At 49.9% G+C, this 27,233-nt stretch overlaps 1 protein-coding gene across 1 annotated transcript; it reads left to right on the top strand.

The window, feature by feature from the left end:
* The first annotated feature begins 886 nt into the window (after nucleotides 1-886).
* Nucleotides 887-27,105, top strand: PLBD2 (phospholipase B domain containing 2). The gene is made up of 12 exons (XM_063086289.1): nucleotides 887-1,179; nucleotides 9,588-9,681; nucleotides 13,237-13,395; nucleotides 16,053-16,153; nucleotides 16,372-16,586; nucleotides 18,806-18,900; nucleotides 22,053-22,213; nucleotides 22,661-22,756; nucleotides 23,011-23,082; nucleotides 23,777-23,929; nucleotides 24,804-24,966; nucleotides 25,259-27,105. The coding sequence occupies exons 1-12, from the start codon at nucleotides 917-919 to the stop codon at nucleotides 25,424-25,426; spliced, it is 1,740 nt and encodes a 579-aa protein (XP_062942359.1). The 5' UTR covers nucleotides 887-916; the 3' UTR covers nucleotides 25,427-27,105.
* The last annotated feature ends 128 nt before the right edge of the window (nucleotides 27,106-27,233 follow it).

Genomic DNA, 27,233 nt, shown 5'->3' on the forward strand with positions numbered 1-27,233 from the left:
CTTGTCAATTTTTTCACTTTGCTGGTTTTTTTTTTTTTTATTTTGCTTATGGTGTAGTCAAATACATTAATCTTTTATTGTATCTGGGTTTTGAGTCAAACACACAGGTTTTCCACACACAGGTTATGGAGGAATTCACCCATGTTTTCTTTTAGTACTGCACAGTTTCATTTTCTACACTGAGATTTTGACCGATTAGGAGTTTATTCTTGTGCATGGGGTGAGGTACAGATCCTGGATTAAAAAAAAGAAAAAAAAGAAAAAAAGGGCATTTTGGAGACAATTGGAAAAATTGAGATAAAGACCTTGCATTAGATAATAATATTGAATAAATGGTAAATTCCCTGAGTGTTATAATGGTATTGTCATTACGTAGGATAATGTCTTTTCTCTTAGAAAATACATGCAGCAATATTTAGAGTTCACATGTCATATGTCTTCAATTAACTCTCAGCAAAATTATACCTGTATATATAGAGATAAATGTGACAAAATATTAGCAATTGATGGCGGTTATATGGGTATTTACTATTCTTGCAACTTTTCTCGAGGTTTGAAAATTTGCAAAGGGCTGGCCGGTTAGCTCAGCTGGTTAGAGAGTGGTGCTGATAACGTCAAGGTCCAGGGTTCCATCCATGTACCGGCCAAGCTGCCAAAAAAAAAAAAAAGAAAGAAAGAAAGAATGAAGAGAAGAATATTTGTAAACTAAAAATGTTGGAGGGAATGAGCTAAGCTGGGTTTGCGTGGGTGGAAAGGGGCACCTGGCCCAATTAGAGTGGGCCCCGCCCCTTACGTCGCACTCCGGGCCCCTCCCACCACGGAAAGACTCGACCCGAGCCCCGCCCCTGGCCCCGCCCCGCGGCTCGGCTCAGTGCTGTCACGTGATCCAGGCTGCGGGGAGCAGCTCCGCGCGGTCATGGTGGCCCCGATGTACCGCTCCCTCGGCGGCCGCCTCGTCCCCGCGCTGGTGCTGGCCCTGCTGATCGAGCTGTTCCTGAGCGGCATGGTGGGTGCGACACCGGCCCCGGGAAACCGCTGGGGGCAGGACGGGCCGGTCCCACCCGCCTCCCGCACCTCCTCGGTGCTCCTGGACGCCGCTGGCCAGCTGCGCTTGGTGGACGGCCGCCACCCTGATGCCGTGGCCTGGGCCAACTTCACCAACGCCATCCGCGAGACCGGGTAAGGGTTGGCCCGACCCCTCGCGGGGCCTGCCGGGAGAGGGGGCTGCGTGGGCGCCGGGCCTCGCCTGCCCCTGGAGTAGGTCTCTCCCCTGGTGACAGCTCCTGTCTCCATGGGGGGCCGTTTACCACCTCCGAGGCTGTAGTACAGCTGTCGGGACCAAGTCCCTGCTTGGGCAGGGACTAATGCAGCATCCTTCACCTCCTGGGGGCCAGTCCCTTGCCTTCAGCCAGTGATGACAGTGCTTCTGTCCCCGAGAGACCAGTTCTCCGCCACCGAGGCCGCAGTGCCTGCGTCTGGATCAGGTCCATGGCTGGTGGGTAGTACAGTAACTCTTGTCCCTACGGGGACCATCCCCTTCCCCAGACTTCAGTTCCCCACCCCGTGGAGGCCAGCCCCCTCTCCCTGGGCCTGAGGCATGGCAATAGCTCTCTGGGAGGCTCACTCTCACTTGCTTGGCGGTGGCTTACCCCATGGGTGCCAGTCCCCTGCCTCCTTCCAGAACCAGGACAGCAGGACTGGGCCTGGGTTCCAGGCCAGTCTGGAAGCAGAGAGGGTCCCTAAATTCACACAGACCCAGACAGTACTCTTGCTAGGGTTCTGCTTCTCCCTTCCCTTCTCTGTCCTCGTCCAGGGGGAAGTCCTCCGCCAGATGTTTAGTACAGAGCCAAGTGCTCCGTGCTTGGCAGTCATGATCACTGTCCTTATCGCCTGGTCCAGGCTGTCATTCTGATGTGTGACTCTCATCTAACTCCTCTCTGCCCATTTGGGCTCCAATTTCCCAATCTGTGGTGCAGATTTTGAAAATGTGCTCTAGGTGGGGGGTTGTGTGTGTGCCCATCATTCATTATCCTGGTGCTTGGCCTTAGGAGCATAGACCTGAGCAAGGTGGGGGGGTCTCTACTCAGTGGGAGAGACAGTGCCAGATGGGAATCCTGAGTCACTGAGCAGGGGGAGGATCCTCCTCAAAGCCTTGTCAGGAGGGCCCAGGCCCTGGATCCAGGCTGTGCTGGGTATCTTGGGGAACACTGTGTGCCCCCTACCCTATCCTGGGCATATCCCAGTGCTTAGACTACATGCCCCCCCCCCTTTCCCCAGCTGGCATGGCCTCTTCCCACTGCTGCTCCCATCCATTTTGCTGGCATGCATTGATTCCTGCAGGTGTTGGGGAGACACAGGACACCAGGGACACCCCCATTCTGGTGGAACTTGGGGGATATCAGATAGATAGGAAATTTGGGGAAGTGATTTGCTGCAGACACAGGAGCTGAGTGGGGCTCATCAGGAAAGGCTCCCAGGGAGAGGGGGCCACAGAGTCTGTGGAGGGAACCAGAGCTCTGTGGCTGGCCAGTGGTGGCTGTGACTCTGGGATCTGGTGACCCATTCTCTACTGACTCACACGTTTTTGGCTCTGCTTAGCAGAACCAATAGGACATGACAGATCTCTGCCTGGATGCCAGGCAGGGAAGGGGGCACAGAGGTGAGGCCCAGCATGGGGGGAAGGGGCTTAAGCTTCAGGAGGTCCCCACCGGGCTGTGTTGCTCTTGGTTTTGGTAAACATGGAAGCAAAGAAAGGGCTTCCTTGATTGTGCTGGATGGAAAGTTCTTCCAGGCTCAGCCCACTGCTCTGTGACCTTGGGCAAAGCCTTCACTTCTCAAGTGTTTTTTCACCTTAAGGTGGGGCCAAAAGGGTAATAGAAATTCAGAGGGATCATGGAAAGCACCTCTGTTTATCTACTAAAGGAAGAAACAAGTGAAAGAGAAAGGACCAGGTGTCCTTTACCTCCATTTTACAGTTGGGGAAACTGAGGGCTAAGCAGTGAATCCAGGTCTCTTTCACACTACTCACTATCCTCTCACCATTCCAACATCTTTTCTGTCCAGTCTCTCATTTCCTCCTCTTAGGCTTACATGCCTCTTTCCCTCTGAGTGTGCCAGCACTTGAGGCTAGGATGCAGGGAAAACCATATTCGGAGCCCCCATTTTAGGGGCAGGGAAACAGACCCTCAGAGACAACCTCTTGAGGGCACAGGGGTAAGATGAAAGAAAGACATCTGAGATGCCCTTGTCCCCAATCAGCAGCATCTCTAATCTGTGGGTGACTCTGTCTCATTTTTTTTGGAAAACGGAGGCCAGGAATTTAACTTTTGTTCACCTAGAGTTGGGATCCCTCATCCCAACTGGGGATTTAGCCACTGAGGATCCTAGGATTGTTGGGATAAATTCCCTCTTCCCCCATAATCCCTCCTCTTTCACTTGTCCTGTGTCAACAGCCCTGAGGACACAGCCTGCAAGCATTTTGGTGCTTGGAGATCAGAGGTGCCCCTCAGAGGTGGAGTCTGCTCCCTGGCTCTGCTTTTGGCCCTGGGGAGGCTGCGTCCCCCAACCTTCTTCTTCCTTCCCTAATCTGATCTCACCAACTGGCACTGTATCCATGAAGCTGCTTGAAGTCAGTCACCATCGGGTTGAGAGTGGAAGTGAATACAAGTGAGAGGAAGTAACAAATTGATACACCAGGAAGCATCCCACACCCACCAGCCAACAAGCGAAAACCCAGCCCAATAATATGGATAAATAAAGCCCAGTTGTTTCTTTGAAAAGTCATCACAAGGGATAAGTCTATACAAAGGAGAGAGGAGTGATAACCACAGAGAAGGGAGGCACCCCACACAATGGAGGGCATCCAGGACCACTGTACCACTGAAGTGTGGTGGTGACGAGGAGAGACTCGTGACCCCCCTGCCCAGCTCATGTCGATGGTTTGGGTTTTCCAAATGTGATCTCTCTCAAGAGGCCCCTTGATTAGACCTTTAGGTTGTCTTAGACGCATTAGCCTCTGACATAAAATCAGTGTGGCCCATAGATTTTCCAGAAAAAAAAAAGTGGGAAAGAAATCTGGTGCTGCCAACTTTTTATTTTTGCCAAGCAAGTGCATTAAAACAAAACAACAATATTTATCGACCTCTGTCCCTATTTATCTCATAAAAGATCAGCAATTTTAGACTCAAACAAGCAGAAAGGACATCATCTCTGAATAAAGAACAGTCTTTCATTAGTACATCTAGTTATGGAAACACTCTAAAATGTTTTTCTTTTGGCCAGCAACTGGGATAGTTTCTCAAAGCTGTCAGTCAGCACAGCAGCAAGGGTTGCAAGAGGCCATTTGCTGAAGTCCAAGCCTTCCCATTTTACAGATGGGGAAGCTGAGGCTGAAAGGGCAAGGCAGGGTAGAAGAAGGCAGAGTTTCAGGTTTATAATATCAGAGAGGTCTAGATTCAAGTCCCTGTCCGGGTAGTTACCACAGGTGACCTCAGCAGCTGCCTCATCTTAGCAATGGGGATGGTGCTGGCCTTGCAGGGTCGTGGGAGGAATCAGTTGAGTAGGGCTTAGGGCCGGAGGCAACAGATGGGATTCTCGGAGATTAATTAGGCTCGTGCGCTCCAGCACTGAAATCCAGCAGCTTAGAGCTGAACCTCGTGAATGGGAACCTCCCCCGAATGAGGTGTCCTGGAAAGGTGAATGTTGCTGGGCAAATGCCTCTGGGTTTTCTGAGGACTCAGACAACGTGAATAAAACCCATCTAAACGGAATCACCCCCATTGCCCTTTGGAATAAGGTGGCACACAAGGAAACACAAGTGACTCTCTCTTGAGCAAAGGTGGTGACTAACTCCTCATCTGCGGTACTGTGGCCTGGCCTGGGAGGTGGGGGCAGGGTTATCCTTCTGCCCAGCTTGAAAGAAGCCACACTGTACTTCTTTTTAACATTTTTGTAATTGTTATTAAAGTTTTAAATTTTTCATGGTAAAAATTGTAGCAGTTTAGAAGGGTGGGATGGTGTGGGTATTTTAATAATCTTTTTCTCTCTAGAGTAAAAGCCTTCACTCCTCCCTCCGTTCTTTCTTTCCAGACATAACCTCATTAGCTGTTTATTCCAGAATTTTCTGTGCATAAACAGGCCTAAACATACATGTATACATATGTATATGCATAACTATATATGTGTGTGTCATGCTTTAATAGGATTATCCTGCGTCCACCATTTGGCCTTCTCTATGCTTTCTCTCTTTTTAAGAAAAATTTTTTTGGAGGTGGCTGGCTGGTACAGGAATCCAAACCCTTGACCTTGGTATTGTCAATACTGCACTCTAACCAAATAAGGTAACCTGCCAACCTGCCAGCTCTCTCTCTCTTTTTTTTAATCTCTGACATCTTTTCTCATCAGTACATGGCAGTCCACCGAATGGTTCTAGAAACCCACTGCGTGTATGGATAGATTATTGTGTTGGGCCCCTAATGATGAATGTTTTGGGAGGCATCCACCTTTCCTCGGCTTTGGTAAAAAGTGCTGCTGTGAAGAAGCGCCTTTGTGTCCGTCTCTGCAGGGCTGTGAGCACCCTGTCACAGGCTGCCTGTCTCCAGGGCCTCTGCACCATGGCCTTGACCGAGCCTGCTCCCGCCTACATGGGGCAGATTTTTATTGGGTTGGTCTGGAGGAAGTTCCACTGGCCTCTTGGATATAACTGGGGCTTACATCTGGATAGCTCTTTTGGTTATTATGGTATGTGAGCGGTCTCCCTTGACCTCCTGCTGTCTTTTATCATGAGGCGTTCTGCACGTTAGGCCCTGTTATAATCTTCCTCCCACTACTAGACCTACTGGGTCTCCCCAAACTTTCCTCTCAGAATCGCAATGAGACAAATATTCAGTGGGAGTATAACATGTGTTATCTCCTGGCACGTGCCATAGCAACCCTCTGAAGTGGGAGTCACTGTGCCCATTTTACAGATGAGGAAACTGAGGCCCAGAGAAGGTAAACAATTTGCCCAAATATAAACAGCCAACGAGGGGTAGCCCCGGAGATTCAAACCAAATCCGAGGGACCCACAAGCCTGGACTCTTTGTCCTCCACTCCCCTTGAAATTTAAAATCTTTATTGCTCTCTCTTGTGTTTTTCTGTTCTTATTCATTTGATAAGAACTACACGCCCCTTCACCTCTAAAAACACCCCACAAAACTAAGTAAAATTAGAGGCTTAGAGCACATACTCTGGCATTGTTACCAGACCCACTCAGTTCCTGGCTGAAGCTCCCAGAATTTGATACCAGGCATATGGGTCTGGCTGCTTGCCCCTAGACAAAATTAAGCAAACCAAAAGTCAAAATGTTGGTGAAAATGGAAGTCAGCTTTTATTCAGGAATACTGGTGACCTGAGGAGAGATGTTGGGCCAACACATCTCTCTCTGGTAAACCTGAAGGAGAATGGCCAGGCTGAAGCCATCTCAAAGACTCAGGTTTACTGAGGGGTTTTTGACGAGGGGCCTGAGAGAATGGAATGTGGGAAATGAAAAGCAGGAGGGAGGGGCACAGAAGGTCTGTGTGAGCAGCAAGGGCTCCACGCAAGGTCTCAGGTGCAAAGTTGTGCCAAGACTGTCTGGTTTCTGCTCCCATCTTTGCTGTTATCTCAGGTTCCTGCTGGAGGGTGGAATCAGCATCGCTTTATTGATGTCTTCCTTGGTTTCCCAGGGTCTGGATAGTGCATTGAGCCTGCAGCTCCAGACTGGCTGGGAAACAACTTTACATTTGTGTGAATAATGTCATCTTGTCCCATAACCAAGTTTCACAATATCAAATAACCATGAGAAAAGAGAGAACTCAGAGAAATGCATGCCAAGAAAAGAACAGTATCTTTTTAAAATTTGCCTACAGCCCACATGGTTTTAGGTCCCAACGTGGCTTCAGTCCTGCTTACTCCAACAGAATCTTAGTTTCAGCTCTGCTGCTCACTAGCTGTGTGGCCTCAGGCAAGTGACCTCACCTCTCTGAGTCTCAGTTTACACATCTGTAAAGTGGGGAGAATAAAGCCCGTGTCATAGGGTCTTTGGAAGAATTTAGAGAGATGTGATGCACTTTGCGCAGTGCCTGGGGTTGCTGTTATCCGCCTTAGTGGGGCTTTGCTGCCAGTCCCTGCAACTCCATCCTCCTGGCTCCAGTGTTCTTTGCTTTAGAACATTCAGAACACAGGCTTCGTTCTTTTACTTTTCCATCTGGCAAAATCCTACTTAAACTTCAAAACCCAGAGTATCTGTCACCTCTTCTGAGAAGTCTTCCCAGATTTTACTCAGGTTGCAGAAGCAGTGAACCTCCTCAGGTCACCTCCTAGGCCTTTATTCCTTTTCTCATCATAGTAGTTACCTTGTTTTGTCACCTGTTTACATGCTAGTCCCCCTTCCCTTCCATGAGCTTTGTGAAGGCCAGGACTGAATGTCCGTTCATGTATATACTCAGTATCTGGCACCTAGTAGGTGCTCAAAAAGCTTTGCTTGCCAAAGGTATTGGGTGGTGGTATTTTTTTTTTTTTTTTTTTTTTTTTTGGCTGCTAGCTGGTATGGGAATCCGAACCCATGACCTTGGTGTTACAAGGCTGCACTCTAATGAACTGAGCTAACTGGCCAGCCTGGTGTGGGTATTTTAATAATCTTTTTCTCTCTAGAGTCTTCTCTAGGGCAGAGCTATGCCTGTCCTGGAGCTGTTCAGTGGCTTTTTAGCCACCTTCCCATGAGACAGTTCTGGCTGAGCCTGGTTCTCCCCCCTCATGTAGCCTCTCCAAGGTCTCTCTTGTGTCTTCCTATTGCCCTCATTTTCTTAATAGAAATTGCCTTAAAAAATGTTTTCCCCTAGTTATAGAAGTGACATGGGTGAATATTTTTATGCCCTTGGAGCAAGGATATAATCCAGAACCATAAAGGAAAATATTGATAGATTTGGCTGCACAAAAATGAAAACTTCTGTATGGCAAGAACAAATGCAAAAATCACTTAAAATACAAACATATATATATATATTTTTTTAAAGATGACCGGTAAGGGGATCTTAACTCTTGACTTGGTGTTGTTAGCACCACGCTCAGCCAGTGAGCGAACCAGCCATCCGTATATGGGATCCGAACCCGGGGCCTTGGTGTTATCAGCACCGCACTCTCCCGAGTGAGCCACGGGCCGGCCCCACAAACATATTTTTAATATTAGTGACAAGCAAAGGGCTAATATGTATATAGAGAATTTCACAAACCAATGTGAAAATATTAAAAAAAAAAAAAAATCCCAGTGGAGAGAAATGGGTAAAGGATGTGAACCAGAGAACTACAAACGACTAATAAAAGTAAGAAAATATGTGTAAATAAAGAATTAAAATTAATTAAAGCAGTATGATGGAACTTTTCAATTATCACCTTAGAGGAAATGAAAAAGATTGACAGGAATCATTTTGAGTGAGAGAGTGGGCAAACAGGAGTTAGTGCATGTTGACAGGCAGTATATACCCAGTTATAGTTCCAGGTCTGGCAGCATTGGCATTACCTGGCAGCTAGGTAGAAATGCAGCATCTTAGAACCCTGTCCCAGTCTTCCTGACCAGAACTTGCCTTCTAACAAGGTCTTCAGGTGGCCTGAGTATACATCGGAGTTTGAGAAGTCCTGCTTCTGAGGAGTGGGAGCCTGCCTGGGATTGGACCCTGCCTCTGCCCTTTGCTAACTCCATGACCTTCCAAGTGTATCAGCTAGTATTGGGCACCAGTGCTGTGTAACAAACCAGCCCAAACCCAGGGGCTTAAATCTCATGGATCCATGAGGTGCTGGGGCAGCTGTGCTTCATGCTGCAGATCTGCAGAACTGGTCTGCTCCATGTGTCTCTCATATTCTTGGGACCAATGGACTGAATGGGGCATGGCGACAGCAGAGGCACAAAAGGGCAAGTGGAAGCCTGGGAAGCCTCTTGAAGGCTAATCTTATAACTGGCACATGGGCACTTCCGCCCATGTTCCATTGGCCAAAGCAAGTCACGTGACCCAAACAAGCCCAGATCAAGGGCTAGGGAAGGACAGTTGGCCATTGGTGGAGGAATTGCAAAGTCACATAGCAAAAGGCTTGGGCAGGGAGTGGGGGTGGCAGTTACGTGATTCTGTGCTTTAACTTCCTCCTCTTCTATATGATGGGGACAGTAATGGGGCCTCCTTTGCAGGACTGCAGGATTGTCTTGAGGATTCAATGAGTCAATAGATATGAAAATGACTACGACATTGCCTGGCACAGAGGAAGCCCTCAATCAGTGTATTATTAGCTGGGAATATTGTGGGGTGATGGGATGTGGATTGGTACAGCTTTTTGGGGAAGGCTGTTTGTCAGTATCTATTAAAATTAAAAATATGTGTGACCTTTGACCAGAGCAGATCTTCTTTTAGGGATTTAGCCCGACAGTGCACAGAAACAGACCAGCAGACGTACATGTGAGCAGCTGTTAACCACTATGTTGTTTTCATGATTTAGAACTGGAGACAGCTGTGTGTCTAGCTGAGGGCCAGCTTTGCAAGTGCCCCTGCCGCTGACCAAGTGTACTCTCCTTCCTCCTCCAGGTGGGCCTTTCTGGAGCTGGGCACAGATGGCCGCTACAACGACAGCCTGCAGGCCTATGCAGCCGGCATGGTGGAGGCTGCCGTGTCCGAAGAGGTAGGGCCAAATGGGGGAACTGGAGCTCCCAGCCTGTCCCATCCCAAACATGATCCCCAGTGTGCTTTGGAGAGTTTTGGGGTATGTGCAGAGTGGACCCCACCCCCAACCCCTGTCCCCAGCCCTCTGTCTAGTTAGGGGAGAAAAGTTCACATGCATTCTTTTAAAAATTATACGAGATGCTATTTGATACATAGAAAAAAATACATAACATATTCTGAGTTATAGTGTGTAGTAATAAAATGAATATCTGAACTAAAACTTAGATTGTTACCAATACCATTGAAGTCCCCCATCCCCCTGTCTCTTCTACCCCCAGAGGCACCCATCCTCCTAAATGTGGTAGCTGTCATTTCCTTTCCGTTGTTGATCTATGTTGAGAAATAGTTCACACGCTATACAATTCACCATTTTAAAACATACAATTTAGTGGTTTTTAATATATTCATAAGATTGTGCAACCACTGTCACTATCTAATTCCAGAGCAATTTTATGACCCCAGAAAGAAACTCCATATCTGTTAGCGGTCACTCCCCAGTGCCCCTCCCCCCAGCACCCACTAATCTTTCTGTATCCATGGATTTGCTTATTCTGAAGTTTCATATAAATGGAATCACACAATGTGCACCCTTTTGTGACTGGCTTCTTTCCCTTGGCGTGATGTTTTCAATATTTATCCGTGTTCTAGTATGTATGAGCACTTTATTACTTTTATAGCTGAATAGTACTGCATTGTATGGATAGACCGCATTTTATTTATTCATTCAGCAGTGGTGGGCATTTGAGTTGTGTCCACTCCCTTACTTTTGTTAAACTAGTTTTACTACATGTGATGAATTCCTAAACAGCATATGATTTTGCTTTACTTGATTTTGAGCTTTATAAAAATGATCCTCAGACATTTAAGAAATCAGACAGTGTCAGTAGCGGGAGAGGCTGTGTCGTGAGGACTATCTCCCAGGATGTGGGTGGAGGTGTGAATTGGTGCACCCACTCTGGAAAATAATTTGGTATTAACTTGTAGAGTTGAAAACCCCACATGCACTTGGATCCAGCAGCCTTTTGGGCGTGTACCCTAGAGGTGACCCAGGGATGGTCATGAGGTGTTCAAAGCAGCTTCGAAGTGGGAGCACTCAAAATGCCCTCAGTAGGTGAATGGGTACCGAGATTGAGGTCCGGTCACACTGTGGAGTACACCAGAGCTGGGAAAATGAGCAAGTGGCCCTAATGAATCTGAGATGCATGATGATAAAGGAGAGAGCCCTATGCAGAGTGACACCCTTTGTAAACCTCACACTGCTTGTCTGGGCACCCAGTTGCAGTTTTAGATGGTCTCCCAGTGTTGCTTTTTGTTGCTTTGCCCCCCATGGATTTGTCACTTCACTTCCCCTGGGTAATGGAGATGCAAAGGATTACTCAAAGCCCATCTCTTCTGAGTAGTGAGAGACCCCGAAGTGGTTAATCTCCTGCTGGAACCCTCAAGCAAAAGGCATTCCTTCCTTGGGAAATTAACCCCAAATTGGGTTCTCTTCCTGCATTTATTTTCCAGACCAGGAAGTTACAGGAAGAAAACATAGGTGGGGTTATAGTTTAACAATATAGGCTGGTAACTTTCAGTGAGACAAGCCAGATGACATTCCAGTAAGGCAATTAAGTGTTCCTAGCAACAAAAGCTTGATCTTAGCAAACATTCCTTCTCGCTCCATCAATTTTCCAGTATCTACACATATCAATCAGTAACCTGTCCGTCCTTGAGCCAGCAACCTTGCTGTGTCACAAATCTTTATCTTACACTAGAGACTTTATAGCCTGAGGAAAACTTCCAGTCCTCTGCAAGGTCAGTATTTGAAACTGCAAGGATTTGGAAAGCCAGGCCCTGTGAAGTACATTTGCTTCATAGTATATTCCACATCCCAGGACCCTTAATGTCCAGGGAAGTGGTCAGACACTGGGCCTGGCCAGGGCTCTTTTGGGTTCTTGATGGTGAATGGGGCATGATTCCATCTCTCAAGGGGCTCACGGCCTGCTGGGGACACTGAGGTGGGGCCATGTGGCTTACACATGAGGAATCCCAGGCCCATGTGCTGGACACTTTGCCTACATTATCTTGCTGAGTCGCACACCAGCCCCCTGAGGGGGGCAGGGCCACCTGAACAGATGAGGATGCTCAGGCCCAGTAGGGGGAAGTTACCCAGGATCAAACAGCCAGTCAGCAGGGGAGTCAGCATTCGAACCCAGCTCTGCCCAACCCAAGTCTTGCTCCTAACTGGTTTGCTCTGCTGCCTCCCCCTCTGGCCTGAGGGCTTCTGTGAATGGTGATTGTGTCTTGTCCCTGGCTGTGTCCCCTGAGCCCAGCCAAGAGCCTGGTATAGGACAGGCACTGGGGAAATGCCATGGAAGACATGGAAGGCTGCGTGGAGGAGGTGGTATCTTAGTGGGTCCTTGAGAGAGGAACTGATCTGGATGTGTTTCAGTGAGATGGCTTTGGAGCAGCAGGGATCCCTAAACCATCAATCCCGGGGTAGTGGGTGCTGCCATAATTTCCTCACTGACTCGTGTGGCTTGGGAATATTTGCAGTGGGGTGGGAGGTATGGCCGAAGTTCACCTTTGCCAGGTGAGGTCAGCACTTTGGGAAATTACAAATCCACATCTTTATTTGGGTTCAAATAAATCTTGGCTCTTTGATTCACTACCGGGTGGCCTTGGGAAAGATATTCACCTACCTGTGTCTTGGTTTCCTCAGCTGTAAAGTGGGGCTGGTGGTAATAGCACCTTCCTTAGAGAGGGGTGGTGAGGTTTGAACATGTCAGTTCACATGAAGAGTGCTCAGGAATATTAGCTATGGGCAACTGACCACTCCTCTGTAGAGCAGCAAGATGTCTCCTCCTGCTGGAATGTCAGTTGGGTGTTTTTGTTATTCTGGGCCAGGTCAGGCTGATCTTGGCTGGGCTCGATGGTGCTTCTGCAGTTAGCTGGTAGGTCAGCCAGGGTGTTCATGTATCTGGGGGCCACCTCTCTGTCAGCTAGGGAGACAGGGATACCTGGGCTACATGGTCTTTTATTCTCCAGCAGGCACACCCGGGCTCATTCCCGCGGTATCTGGGCAGGAAGTGCTGAAGCCTGTTGAGGCTTGGTTGACACTGGCACAGGGTTCTCTTGCCCAGGTGAGTCAGCTGGGATATTTGCTGTTTTGTTCACTGCTATGTCCTTAGTGCTTAGAACAGACATAATAGCTGCTCCAAAAAACATCAGCTGACTGACTGGCAATACATGTGCAGAGGAGTCACAGAGGAGATGCGGGCTAGTCTAGACTTTGCATACGGAAGGCTTTCAGAGGAGGGGCTTCCAGAGGCATCAGGACCTGATGGGGGAAAGGAGCTGCAGAGGTGGCAAGGGCCTTCCAGGGAGAGGACCCAGCATGGGCAAAGGCCCAGAGGTGGCCTCACCAGGTACCCGTGCTCTTTGGAGACCTGGATGGGGAGCCAGTGGGGTCCTCGGGGACGAGAGCAGGCCAGTACCTGCCTCTGCCTCACCCAACTTGCCCACCCTGCAGCTCATCTACATGCACTGGATGAACACGGTGGTGAACTACTGCGGCCCCTTCGAGTATGAAGTCGGTTACTGTGAGAGGCTCAAGCACTTCCTGGAGGCCAACCTGGAGTGGATGCAGCAGGAGATGGAGTTGAACGAGGACTCCACATACTGGCACCAGGTAGGCCTGGCTGCTGTGCTCAGCGGGAGGGGCTAGGGTGGGGTGTGCTACAGAATATGCTCCTGCTGTGGCTGCCAGGCCTCCAGTGGGCTGACCACTCAGTCTCCTGCTGTTCTTGGCCAGCCCTTAGGGGTGGCCAGCTGCCACCCTGCCACCCTTCGTGTCCATCATTCTCTCCATCCCTCCTAGCTCGTCTGCCATTCACCTGTCTGTCCAGTCTCCACCTGTCTGTCCTTCCATCTGCCCACTTGATGGAGCTCCAGCCAGTTGTCCTAGCCTACCTGTCCAGCCCATTCTGCCTTCCTACTGTCAAAGAATAACTAAAAATACATAGTTAATTACTAGCACACTATTTTACTTGCATACAAGGGTGGGTGCTTGATAGATTGATTACCTGGCATGCAGGTGACAGCAGTATGAGAAGGAGGGAAAGGGGAAACTGAAAAACCTAGGAAGTTTGGGCACAGTGAATTTTGTTTTCCTTTCCTCGGGTGAGCTGCTGATTAGCCTGCAGCTAACAGAGAGGCCCAGGCAGGGTGCTCTGCCTTTGGGCTGCAGGCTAGCTCATCAATGAAAAAGTTGGTTTATTTACAGGTTCCCTGAAGAAACCTCATGCGTTTAACTGAGAAGTACACATGAAAGGCCATCTCTGTCAGTGCCTGTTAGCACACCTACCTAGCTCAGGCCAGGTTTGCACCATTTCCCTCAGTATGATTTGTCACTGTCCACCTGCCTGTTCTAACCCTCACTAGATAGAACAGACTCTTCTACTCACTTACCCACCTATCCATCCATCAGTCCATCCATCTGTCCATCCGTCCATCCACTCACCCATGCATGCATCCATGTACACATGTGTTCATCCCTCTATCCATGCACCCATCCATCCATCCATTCATCCGTCCATCCATCCATCCATGCACCCACCCACCACACCCACCCACTCCTCCATGCATCCATCCATCCAAGCATCCATCCATCCACCCACCCATCCATCCACCCACCCATCCACTAATCCACCCATCCATTCATTTACCCATGTATCCATTCATCCACCCACCTACCTATGCATGCATCTATTCATTCAGCCATCCATCCACTCACCTATCCATGCACCTGTCCCTCCGTCCATCCATCCATCCTCCATGCATCCAGCTTCTCTGCTCACCCATCTACTCACCCTCAAGTCTGTCCATCTTTCACTGTCTTCCTCTGTTGTACGCATCTATCACCTACTTTCCCATCTTAGCCCAGTTGTCAGTTCTTTCATCCACTGACTGTGTTGATACACCCAATATAGTTTCCTCTCCTTTGCCTACCTGTCTGTCCATTTACCCTTACAAACTTCCTCCCATCCACCTGCCCAGCCATGTGTCTGACCACCCCTTCTGCTCCATTTTGCCTGTCTTCCTCCTGGCCATCTAGACACTTATTGTATGTTCATTGGTTGTTCCATCACATCTGCTGTATCTTCTCATCTTAAATCTTGGTGGGGCTGCCCAGTGCTCTCGGGATGAAGCCCATGCTCCCCAGTGTGGCCTCAGCACCACCTCCACTCTCTCCCTCCCAGCTACATCCCCTCCTGACCTCCTTGCTCTCTCTGCTCCAGACTCCCTGGTCTCCTTCCAGTTTCTTGCACAAGATGAGTTACTTCCCGGGGCAGGGCTGTTGAACATGCTGGAAACTATGAGTGGAAACTATAGTGAGGTATTCAGAGTCTGTCCTTTGAACTGAACTCTGAGCTCCATGAAGACAAGGCAAGGACCACATCTGCTTTGTTCACTGATATATCCCCAGTGCTTAGCACAGTGTCTGGTACGTAGTAGCTGTTTTATAAATAAAGGTTTCTCGAATATTTATAGATAAAAGTATGAATCCATCTTGTCCTGTCCATCCACTCCAAGCACCTGACTGGACACCTGTTTCTCCCCGCCATCCATCTAGCCAATCGCTTCTCTCTCTGTCTTTCCTTCCACTTATCTTTGCAGCTACCCATTCATCTATCCGTCCTGCCTATCTGTCCACCCATCCATCCACCCATCCTTCTATTCGTCATCCATCCATCCATTCGTCCTTCCGTTTATCCATCCATCCATCCATCCACCCATCCATCCATCCATTCATCCATTTACCCATCATCCACCCATCCATCCATCCATCTTGCAGATAAGTGCCCAGTGTGTGTCTAGCACAGGCCGAAGCCCTGTGAGGGACATGGTAATGGTACTCCATGGTTGCAGGATGTTGAGGCAAAACAATGACAATGAGAAGTAAGATGTATGAGACAGGTGCCCGAGGCAGCAACACAGCCCGTGACTAAACTCAGAATAGGGAACAGTCAGCAATGGGCCAGGCCAAGCTGGGAGGCTTCCAGGAGGAGGTCGCTTTTCAGCTGGGCTCTTAAGTGGGGGTGATTTGGGGTCCACATAAGACGAGGACATAGAGGTAATTCACTGAAAGCAGGAAGGTGCTTGGCACAGAGGGGTGGGTGGTGGTAAGAGGGAGTTAGGACTGGCTGGAGCCTAGAGGGTGCACTTGGGCCTTTCCTGCTGTGTCTGGACCCCCAGGCCAGAGCCCCTCCCCTTGAAGAAGAGGTATGAACCTAGGGGAGAGGCCTCACCCTCCCTCTGCCCCTTGCCCTCTGCCCCCTCACCTAGGTGCGGCTGACCCTCCTGCAGCTGAAAGGCCTGGAGGACAGCTACGAAGGCCGTGTGTCCTTCCCAACTGGGAAGTTCACCATCAAGCCCTTGGGGTTCCTGTAAGTGCCACCCACAGAGTGGACAGGGTGGGGAAAAGGGCCATGCAACTCTTAGTCAGATAGACATGGGTTCCAGTACCAGCTCTGCCACTTGCTGGTCATATGGCCTTGGACCAGTCAGCTCACCTCTCAGAGCCACAGCTTTCTCCTCTGTGAAATGGGTATGTAACAGTACCCATGGCAGGTGTGGTAAGCCTCTGGGTCCTGGCCCTCCTCAGCCTGTTGCAGATCTCTGGGGACCTGGAAGACCTAGAGCCAGCCCTGAATAAGACCAAGACCAAGCCTTCCCTGGGCTCAGGCTCCTGTTCCGCCCTCATCAAGCTGCTGCCTAACCAGCATGACATCTTAGTTGCCCACAACACCTGGAACAACTACCAGAACATGCTACGTATCATCAAGAAGTACAGTTTCCACTTCCAGGAAGGCCCCCATGGTAGGTGGATGGAGGTGGGTATACAGGAGGGGGGTGGTACTAGGAGGTGTGGGTCTTGGTGACCCTGCCCCCTCAACCCCATACATATCATGGTCACCATAGGACCATTCCAAGAGTTCATCTTGTTTTTAACATGTTTATTTCCTTTCAGCTTTTATTTTTACAAGGTGTAACAGTTAGCTATTGCTACATAACAAGTCACCCCCAAATTTAAAACACCAAAAGCTTTAAACACCACCATGTATATTTTGTTCCCGCATTTATGGGTTGGCCGGGTGGTTTTTTGTTCTGGGCCAGGCATGGCTGATCTTGGCTAGTCTCACTGACGCATCTGCAGTCTGCCAGAGTGAGCTGGTTGACCTAGAATGGCCTCATTCACATGTCTGGGGTCAGCTGTCAGCCAGATGACAGGGATGCCTGAGCCACATTGTCGTTTATCCCCAAGAGGTGAGCCCAAGCCTGTTCATGTGCAGTCCAGATTCAAGAGGTGGGGGGAAGATATCCCACCATTTCATGGCAGGAATTGTAAAATCACATTGCAGATGTCACATTGGAGAAGGGCCTTAAAAAAGAAAAAAACAGGGCTGGCCCATGGCTCACTTGGGAGAGCATGGTTCTGATAACACCAAGACCACAGGTTCGGATCCCTTTATAGGGATGGCTGGTTGGCTCTCTTCAGAGAGCGTGGTGCTGACAACGTCAAGTCAAGGGTTAAGATCCCCTTACTGGTCATCTTTTTTAAGAAAAAAACAAGTCACGTTGCAAATGGTGCAAATAAAGGCATGGGAAGGATTACAGCCATTTTTGCAAACAACCAGCTACACAAGGAATGCATGATACATTCTTCCTGTCCAGTGTGAGAACTTCATGGCTAAGGCCCACGTCCCCCATAGTGCTCCTGCTCCATCCCAGGCTGTGTCAATCCTGGAAATACCCTGCCAAATGTTTGCAGTCCCTCCTTCTTGGCCAAACTTAAAAGCTCAATGATGCCAGGAGGTGGTAAGAAGGTGGGGAAGTGTGCATAACATCCTTGTTCACTGCTGATGGGAGGACAATTTGGCATGGGCCACCTTGAAGAGGAACCCAGGTGGCATCGAATGAAATTCAAAATCTGTCACTCCAGTGATCCAGCAATTCTCGGACTCAGATCTGTCCCTAGAGAAACATTTTAATTTCTGCACAGGGAGTGTGTACAGGGACATCCACTGCAACAGAGGTTTGGAAACAATGTAATGTAAATTAATTTAAATTTAAGTAAATAATATTCCCTAAGGATACACACATTTTATCTATCCATTCCTCAGCTGATGGACACTTGGGTTGTTTCTCCCTTTTGGCTTCTACACTAATCTCTATAATTTAAAGGAATTACTTAAGTAATAAATATTCAATGTAGAAAGTTAGAAAATATAGTAGATCACCAAGAAGGAATAAAATCACTTATAATCCACCCTGCCCTGTTACCCCCTCCGCGAAGAACACTGTTGATGTTGATTGTTTTCTCTTCCAGTTTCAGCTGTTAGTTCCGATTTTGCCATTTTATTCTTATTTATCTGTGGGTTATGGCTTCTTTGGCCTACCCCTGTGCAGATGCCCTCACCCCAACCCCAGCACCCCATGTCGCTGAAGCCCATCCCTTACAGGTGCAGGCCTGGCTGCATGTACTGCTCACCCACTCTTGTGCTAGAAGCTCCTTACCCTTGAGATCTCGTAAATGAAATCCTTACAGCCACCCTGTGTGGGGGTGAGAGAGTGTTATTCCCATTTTGCAGATGAGGAAACTCAGGCTCAGACAGGCTAAGTAACTTGGCACAAGCCACACAGTGAATGAAGAGCTGAGCCGGGATTCTACCCAGATCTCTTCCCTCCAGAGCTGGTGCTCTCTGACTTCTGGGTGTCACCTCTGGATTATTATCTTTTTTACAGTAAGTCTTTGCAATTAAAAAAAAAAAGTACCAGTAAACAAAATGTATATAAATAGATTTATAAAAATGTATATATTTACTATATATACATATGTTTTGCTACCAGTTTTTTACACACAGACCCTTATACATGTTAAATGACCTCATTTCTAAGTGACAGAAAGGGCAGTGTGGGGACTTCCTCTGAGGCTTGCTTGCTCTCCACCTTGAGACCCAAGTCTGGTTGGGGAGGAGTGCAGGGGCCCCCATATGGGCACATTTGACCAGCTCTCCCGGCTCGCTCTTCCCCCACAGGGGACCCCCCCATTCCTGGCAACAAGGTGGTCTTCTCATCCTACCCTGGCACCATCTTCTCCGGTGATGACTTCTATATCCTGGGCAGTGGGCTGGTGAGTTGCCTTCTCGTATCACCTTCCTCCTGGGGAATTTCCTCACTCAGCTCCTCGGGGCCCACAGGATATATTGGTTCAGCCAGCTGTGACCAGGCTGCACCTGCTACCCTGGGGCCCAGACTCGTCATTCCTGTGCTGTGGGACCCCATGAGGGCTTGGTAAAATGCAGCTCTAAACCCTGCAGCTGGCCCCGGCCTCTGCATCATCAGCCACGTCCTCTGACATGGTTGTGGGGACTTTTGGAAACATCCTAGACCTCAGGGACGTCATTTTGTTTTTTTGTATTCAGGATAAACCATCCTCCCCCCATGACCCTGTTCTCTCTCCTCCTGCCTTCCCTCTTGCTTTCCATATAATCTCTCTAACCCAGCCAGGTTGTCTGAATAGATGTTGTTTACAGTGTGTTGTTTTTATGGTTTAGAAATGTGTTCTTGGCACCCCTAGCCAAGGCAGCGAGCCCCTCGATTGCCAGGGCAACGCTGCAGAGCAGAAAAAACATCTCTTTAAAAAACACCCTCAATGCAGAGGACGCCAGTTCCCTGCAGGATGGGAGGGGACAGACTCTTCTGCTTATCTTTTCTATTACTTTTTCTGAGTGTGGAAAGAGGCAGGAGAGGGCCAGGTGATGGGGGAGGGGAGGGACAGCTGAACTGGTTTCATCTAGTACACGGAAAGGGTCAGGGCAGGAATCTTCCCTTCCATGGGGGTCCTTCATTGTTTTTGTGCCACAGACCCCTTCGTCAGTCTGGGAGGCTGGTGACCCCCTTTTCAGAATGTTTCTAAATGCATACACCAAACTAAATAGGGTTATAAAGGAAAGCAGTTATATTGAAATATGATTGTTAAAATATTATATAAGTAAACTTTTAATATATATGTGCTGCTTTATTAACACATTAAATAAGAAGATCTAGCAGTGGGTGTGATAACTACCATAATTTAAAAGCAGCAAAGAGCATAAAAGGTATTTTGAGACATGTGCAGCCCTGTGATATGGTGGAAAACATCTGTGATTTCTGTCAGTGACAGTCTCAGGTACTGCTGCTGCACCACAGCCTCATGCCTGTGTTAACAGTGGAAGGAAATGCTAAATTTCAGTTTGATGTTAGTGAAAGTAAGTATGTATCCAAGTACATAGACATAAGTTTATAGACTCCTGGAGTCCTCTTCGTGGTTAAGGACCCCTGTGCCTTAGCGGGAGAAAGCTGCCCTGAAGGCTTTTTGAGGCCGTGCTGGTCTGATCCTGGCAATGGCTTCTGACACTAAGAGAAACTTTGAAGTACAACAAAGGTACAAAGTCCCAGGAGTGGAAGGAGCTGTTCCTACATGGACATCATTATTGAAAGGCTTCCTTTATAGATGTCCTCTTTTAAAAAAAAAACACAAAGGCTGGCTGGTTAGCTCACTTGGTTAGAGCTCAGCCTTATGACCCCAAGGTCATGGCTTCAGATCCCATGCCGGCCAGTGGCAAAAAAAAAAAAAAAAATCACATTTATGGATACTGCTATCTTTAAGCTGTTTTGGGCTTCCTTGCATAAAAAAGGAAGAATCATGCAAACATCCTGCTGCCATGCATGGGAACAAGCACTGGTTTAAGAGTCAAAAGTTTGGGATAGAATTGTGGCCCTTCCATTTACCAGCCATGACCTTTGGCAATTCTCTTAGCTGCTTCTCGCCTCAGTTTACCTGTCAGTAAGAAGGGGACATCAGTACTTGTGCTGTGTTGTTCCCAGGAGGGCTACAAGAGCTAATTGAGATCATGGTTATGCAAACTCTTCCTAAAGTAGGAAACCCTAACTGGCTATGAGGGTGGTTGACATTGTTATTTTAAGCTAATGGTGCCTAGAACACATCTTTTTAAAATTAGAACAGTAATTCTCAGTCAGGTGTAGGGGGGTAGTCTGCATCCCTAAACGAATGTCTTGGTATTTCTGAGGCAAAGAGACTCACAGTATAGGGTATTTTATATTTAGAACCCCCCATATTCCTAATATGCACTGTCAAAAATCAAGTTTGACAAAATTGCCTTGGCTGTTGACATGAGTTTTGTTTTGTTTTTAACTAACAAGAACAGGACTTTATGAAATATGCAGAAGACAGGTGGGGGTTGCAGGAGGAAATGGAGAAGGGGGAGGGGTGGCTGTGGGCAGCAGTGGGCCTCCTGCCTACTCCAAGACTGGAAGGAGACAGGCTGAGGGCCTCCCTCTCCTGCTTCAAGGCCCCCCGGGCCTCAGACTGCTGGGTCTGCCGGGCCACTCAGCTGTCCCTGCAAAACTGCAGGCAAGGGGTTGGGAATGCGATGCTGTCTCTGTGGGCAAAGAGTGACCGACCTGGTGAGGGAGTCAGTCCATAGCAGCAGCACTTCGGGCTCCCTCAGGGGCTGTTCCCCCTAGCAAAGCTGGATGCATGACCCGCATCCCCCTCCCCACAACGTACCTCCAAGGAACTGGTGAGGAACGTGTACCTACTGTGAGAAACACCCTCACCTGTCCAAGGCCAAAGGATGGACACGGAGACTTTAATTACGGCCTTGCAAGGTTCGGGTATCTGACAGGCAGGTACATGGAAAAGGGCTGTAACAAGCAATTTATTTCCTAGTTTGCAAGTCCCTGCCCCCGCCTTGTCATTGGCTGAGAGTACTATGGGGTTCACAGTCTTCATGGATGAGGTCTAAAAGTACCCCAATTTACTACCCCCTTGTAGGAAATTTCTTTGTCTGAGGGCTCAGGACAAGCCCGCTTAAAAGGTCCACTGAAACCTTGTGAAAGGTGAAAGACTAGGGAATGAAGAGGGCAATAAAGGGCTCAATAAAGGGCTAGTAACTCATTACCATCTTAAGGACAACTTTACCCATTTGAAGTAAATAACAAAGGGCTGGTATCTCATTACCATCTGAAGGACAACTTTATCTATTCAGTGACACCCACCCCCCAGGAATGGGCTGGACCAGTCAGACAACTTTTGGGCTGGGCCTGAATTATTTCTGAAAATGAATCACTTAGATTATTTTCTTACACCTACCCCAGGATGTGAGTTTTAAAAAAAACCATTAAAGTACTCAAGTTCTGGGCTGTGATGGGCATCAAGTACCACCACTTGGTGGCAGCATACCTGGTTGGTAAGTCAGTGCCCTGTTGGCTGTCACACAGGTGACGCTGGAGACCACCATTGGCAACAATAATCCGGCCCTGTGGAAGTACGTGCAACCCAGGGGCTGCGTGCTGGAGTGGGTGCGCAACCTTGTGGCCAACCGCTTGGCCTTGGATGGGGCCAGCTGGGCGGATATCTTCAAGAGGTTCAACAGTGGCACGTGAGTGGGCTCCTGGTCCTGTGCCCCTCCTCCCCAGAGATGGACCAACGTCCCCCTTAACACTCAGATCTGGGGGACCTGATGGGGTGTCAGGGCCACACATCCCACATCCTCTGCAGAGCCCTCATGGATTCTCACTGGAGTTGGAGGCAGTCCTGTATGGGGAAACTGAGGTTCAGGGAAGGAAAGGATTTAACCCTCCCTCATAGGCTCTTCAGCCCACAGAGGGGCCCTTGGAGATAGGGTGGGAAGAGAACTTGGAATTCGAGGGCTCTGGAGACAGTGGAGAGGGCTGGTCAAGCTGCGGTATCAGGGTGACAGTTGAATGGTTGGACACTCGGGTCACCCAGTGCCTGTGATTCCCAGCTATGTGGGGCGCTGTGGGCAGGGAGAGGCTGGGGCAGTGGCCCCAGGCTCTCCTCAGTCCTCCCTCTTTGGGCACAGCAGGTATAACAACCAGTGGATGATCGTAGACTACAATGCATTCGTCCGTGGCAGGCCCAACCCTGGGAGCGGGGTGCTCACCATCCTGGAACAGATCCCGTGAGTACATGAGGAAAGGGGCAGGGTGCTCGAGGCAGAGGGAACTGCCTAGGCCAAGGCCTGGAGGCATGCAGGGACCATGTGGGAAGGGTGAAATCTACGGAAGATGAGACTGGAAAGAAGGCAGTCCCTGAAGGTTCAGGACTTAATCCATCCCCCAGGCAATGGGGAGACATTGAGGGTCCTTGAGCAGGGCAGTGCTCTTGAGAACGCTTTTTCTGACCATCTGTACCCATCTTTCCTCTCGGTCCCAGTGGCATGGTGGTGGTGGCTGACAAGACCTCAGAACTCTACCAGAAGACCTACTGGGCCAGCTACAACATACCGTATGCACCCTCTCCCCGCCCCGACCCGTCAGCCCTGGCGTCTGCCTTACCCCTTGCTCAGCTCTCCATGCGGGTGAAGGGTCCTTCCCCATCTGATATTTTTAAACCCCCAGAGCCAAAAAACTCACCAGACTGCCTTCTCTGGCCAGGAAAACCCTGACAGTTCTGTGGTGTGGTTGCTTGGCTTAGATCAGCATCCGTGTGACCTCCCAGTTCTTGTACCCGCAGCAGGGTGGTCGTGGTATGGGGTGGCCAAGCTCAGGTCCTGACCCCTGCCAGCTTGTCCATCTGGATCTGCCTTGACTGGGCTGCACAGCTACCACCTCCTGATGCTCACTCTTCTTTCCCTCAGTTATGTCATTTGATCCTTACAACCATTGTACGTGATAGCTACGGTTCTTGTTCCCATTTCACAGACAAGGAAACTGAGGCCCTGTGAGAGTGCCTGACTTTCCCAAAGTTCCCCTGATGGTGAGCGGTGAAGCCAGGATTTGAACCCATGTCTGTTGGACCCCAGAGCCCAATCTTGGCCACCCCACCAAGCCATTCCCAGCAGAAACAAAAGATTTTATTATTGCTATCCTGACCTGTAGTTGTTGGCGATCATGCTCTGGTGTGACCGCCCCTCCACCTCCCTGGCCAGGGCCGAGTGAGACTAGTGGGGGTTGTGGGTGACCATCCTTGTCCCTAGCAGGTCCTTTGAGAGTGTGTTCAATGCCAGTGGGTTGCAGGCCCTGGTGGCCCAGTATGGGGACTGGTTTTCCTACAACGGGAACCCCCGGGCCCAGATCTTCCGGCGGAACCAGTCGCTAGTGCATGACATCGACTCCATGGTCCGGTTGATAAGGTGGGTGCCGGTGGGGGGTCGAGGGGGAGTGGGACTGAACTCATGTAGAGCTTTCTTTTTTTTTAAAAAAAAGATGACTGGTAAGGGGATCTTAACCCTTGACTTGGTGGTGTCAGCACCACGCTCTCCCAAGTGAGCTAACCAGCCATCCCTATATAGGGATCCAAACCCGTGGCCTTGGTGTTATCAGCACCACACTCTCCCAAGTGAGCTACGGCCCATCCGTCATGTAGAGCTTTCTGTGTGCTATGTTGTGAAAACTCACTTACACCTCCCAGCCAGCCCCAGCGGGACAGCCAAGGGTGGTCAGAACATTTAACAGCCAGTACAGCGGTGGCTGCGCTTGCCATGGGTCCAGTTACTGTCCTCATGTTACAGGTGAGGATGCTGAGCATCTGTAGAGTGACCACCCTGCACTGGGCATTGTGCTCGGTATCAAGGAAACAGGCACAAAACTCGTTCCCCACTGTCCTCAGGGAGTGCCCTGTCCTGTGGGAGGTGCAGACACCCATCAAGTACTCACACTGATGCAGATGTGTAGCTCAGGCTGAGTCCTGACGAATGCTCTCAGGAAAAATGGGGTGGCTTGCCTGGCTTGGGATGGGGGGCATGGAGGACCTCCTGGAGGAAGGGGTGCCTGAGCAGAGACCTGAATGATGAGCATGGAACACTAGGAGAGGGGGTGATCCATTCATCTGTCCTTCCATTCATCCACACGTCCATCCATCCATATCCAGATAGAGGCCAGGAGGTGGGAGGGGCCCAGCAAGTTGAAAACTGGTGGCAGTCATGGGCCTTCCACCATGCAGAGTTGGGCCCCCTCCTTGGTTTTCCCTTTCCAGCGTGACTGATATTCCCTCTTTCCCCCATCCAGGTACAATGACTTCCTCCATGACCCCCTGTCACTGTGTGAAGCCTGCAATCCCCACCCCAATGGGGAGAATGCCATCTCGGCCCGCTCTGACCTCAACCCATCCAACGGCTCCTACCCCTTCCATGCCCTGCGCCAGCGCTCCCATGGGGGCATCGACATGAAGGTGCTGCTCCCCACCCCGGGGTCTGGACGCTGGGGGTGGGGGTTGGTCACTATCACCAGCCCTGGGGAGGTGAGGGAAGGCCAGGGTCATAGCAAATGGTAGGGCTGGAATCACAGAATTGGGCTATGGTTGGGGTCAAGGTTAAGGTGATGGTCTGATTTGGAGTCAGATTTAGAGAGGGGTCAGGTTCAGAACTGGGCTCTGGGGTCAGGGTTAGAGTGGGAGTCAGGGCCCCCTGGATTGGTGCAGGCTAGGGCCCTGGCTCAGCCGCCTGCTCTGCCCTCACCTCTAGGTGACCAGCATGTCACTGGCCAAGGCCCTGAGCCTGCTGGCAGCCAGTGGCCCCACATGGGACCAGGTTCTGCCATTCCAGTGGAGCACGTCACCCTTCAGCAGCCTGCTGCACATGGGCCATCCTGACCTCTGGAAGTTCTTGCCCATCGAGGTCTTGTGGGACTGAGCTCCATCCCTGCTCAGCTTCCTTCGTCCCTGCTGACCCCCAGCAGATCCACCCCTACCTAGTGCCACCCCAACTCCTGCCCCACCCCTGGCTGGGGGGCACTGTGCCCTGCTGTCCCCTGATCTGGGATCTGGGTCTGCTGGGTTCCTTCTCGTTTGGGCGGCCTCATCCCAGAGTGGGATGGGGCTTAGAACTGGTTCTTGCTGTCTCCCCCACAGTGCAGGAGCGCCTTGTGGGCTCCCTTTGCTTCTCTCTGCATCTCTTTCTCTCCTTCTCTCTCTCTTCTCTCTCCTTCTCTCTGTCTCTCTCCCACCTCTGGGGACCCCTCCTCATGCTACTTCCTCCTGAGGGATTGGGAGGGGTCCTGGGATCAGGCTCCGGGGTCCCCGGTGGGGCAGAATGAGCCTGTTCCAGTTACCACCTCCCAGCCCCACTCCCACTGGTGGCCCTGGAGCTGCTGAGGTTGCAGCCCTGGGACCTGGGTGTTTTCTCTGGTTGGTGTTGCTCATCCTGGCCCACAGCCCCAGCCCCTCTGCTTCCTCTGCTCCCCGGGTCTCCCTTTCTGGGCAGCTTCCTGGAGGACAGAAACTTGAAAACAAACACAAACCAAAGTTTCTGGCCACTTGTGGCTGGAAGGTCCTGAGTGTCCTTCTCTCCCTGGGGCAGGTGGGAGTGTCAGCCCCCCCACGCTCCTGCCTCATGCCCCCACCCCAACCTGGGCCTGCCCCTGGCCTCAGGGCAGTGCCCACAGAGCCTCTGCTGTAGGAGCCAAATGACAGGGTGCCCCACCATCAAACAAGAGAGGCTGTGGCCCCTGTACTGTGCTTCTTGGGGCTGCAGGGAAGGCTGGGTCGACACCTTTTCTCCTCTCAGGTTTGGTTCTGCACCATCCACTACATATCCTCCAGTCTGTACTTCTGTCTGTCCATCTATCCATTCACTTGTCTGCCAAGCACCCATTGTCCATCTGCAGTCATCCGTCCATCCATCCACCCATATCAACCTGTCCATCCACTTTTCATCCATCATCTATCCATGAATCCATCATCTGTCCATCCATCCACCCATACATTTATCCACCCATTCATCCATCTATCCATCTGCCCATCCATCCATCCAGATGTTTACTGAAAGCCTATTATATTCTGGGTCCTATTCTAGGGCTCTGTTAACCACCAAGACCTTCCTAAGTCCTACTGTGGGGCACAGACCAACACAAAACAGAGTCCTTCCCCATCTGATCTCACTTGCAGCGTACCTTGGAGACAGGACTCTCCCAGTGCTATGTGCTTGGCAGGTGGAGGGGTGGGGGGAAAGGGGGTAAGCACACAGCTCTGGAGTCAAAGACCTGGGTTCCAGTCCTATCTCTAACTCTTACTAGCTATGGTCTCAACCACTCTGGGCCTCTGTTACCTTATCTGTAAAGTGAGGTAATAACGTGAGCAGCACTTCCTGGGGATGTGATGAGGATTTACTGCAACGGGGGCTGTCACACAGCCCACATGGGGCCTCACACACTTAACATCGATTCAATTGCAAATATTTATTGAGCCTTTAGTACATACCAGGCACTGTTACGAGGTCCTGGGGATACCTTATAACAAAAGTTACCAAAAAATCCCTGCTCTTGTGAAGTTTACATTGGGGAGATAGTAAACAAAATAAATAAGTACACAGTGTGTAAGATGCTGGTAAATGCGCCGGAGGAAATAAAGCAGGGCTGGAGGCTAGGGTTGGGTTTGCTCTTTCTCCTCGCTAAAGCTTCACAATCCTTTCAATGACTTGGGGTTTTGAAAATGAACTTGCT

The sequence above is a fragment of the Cynocephalus volans genome, chromosome 2 (assembly GCF_027409185.1).
Source record: "Cynocephalus volans isolate mCynVol1 chromosome 2, mCynVol1.pri, whole genome shotgun sequence".
NCBI lineage: Eukaryota > Metazoa > Chordata > Mammalia > Dermoptera > Cynocephalidae > Cynocephalus > Cynocephalus volans.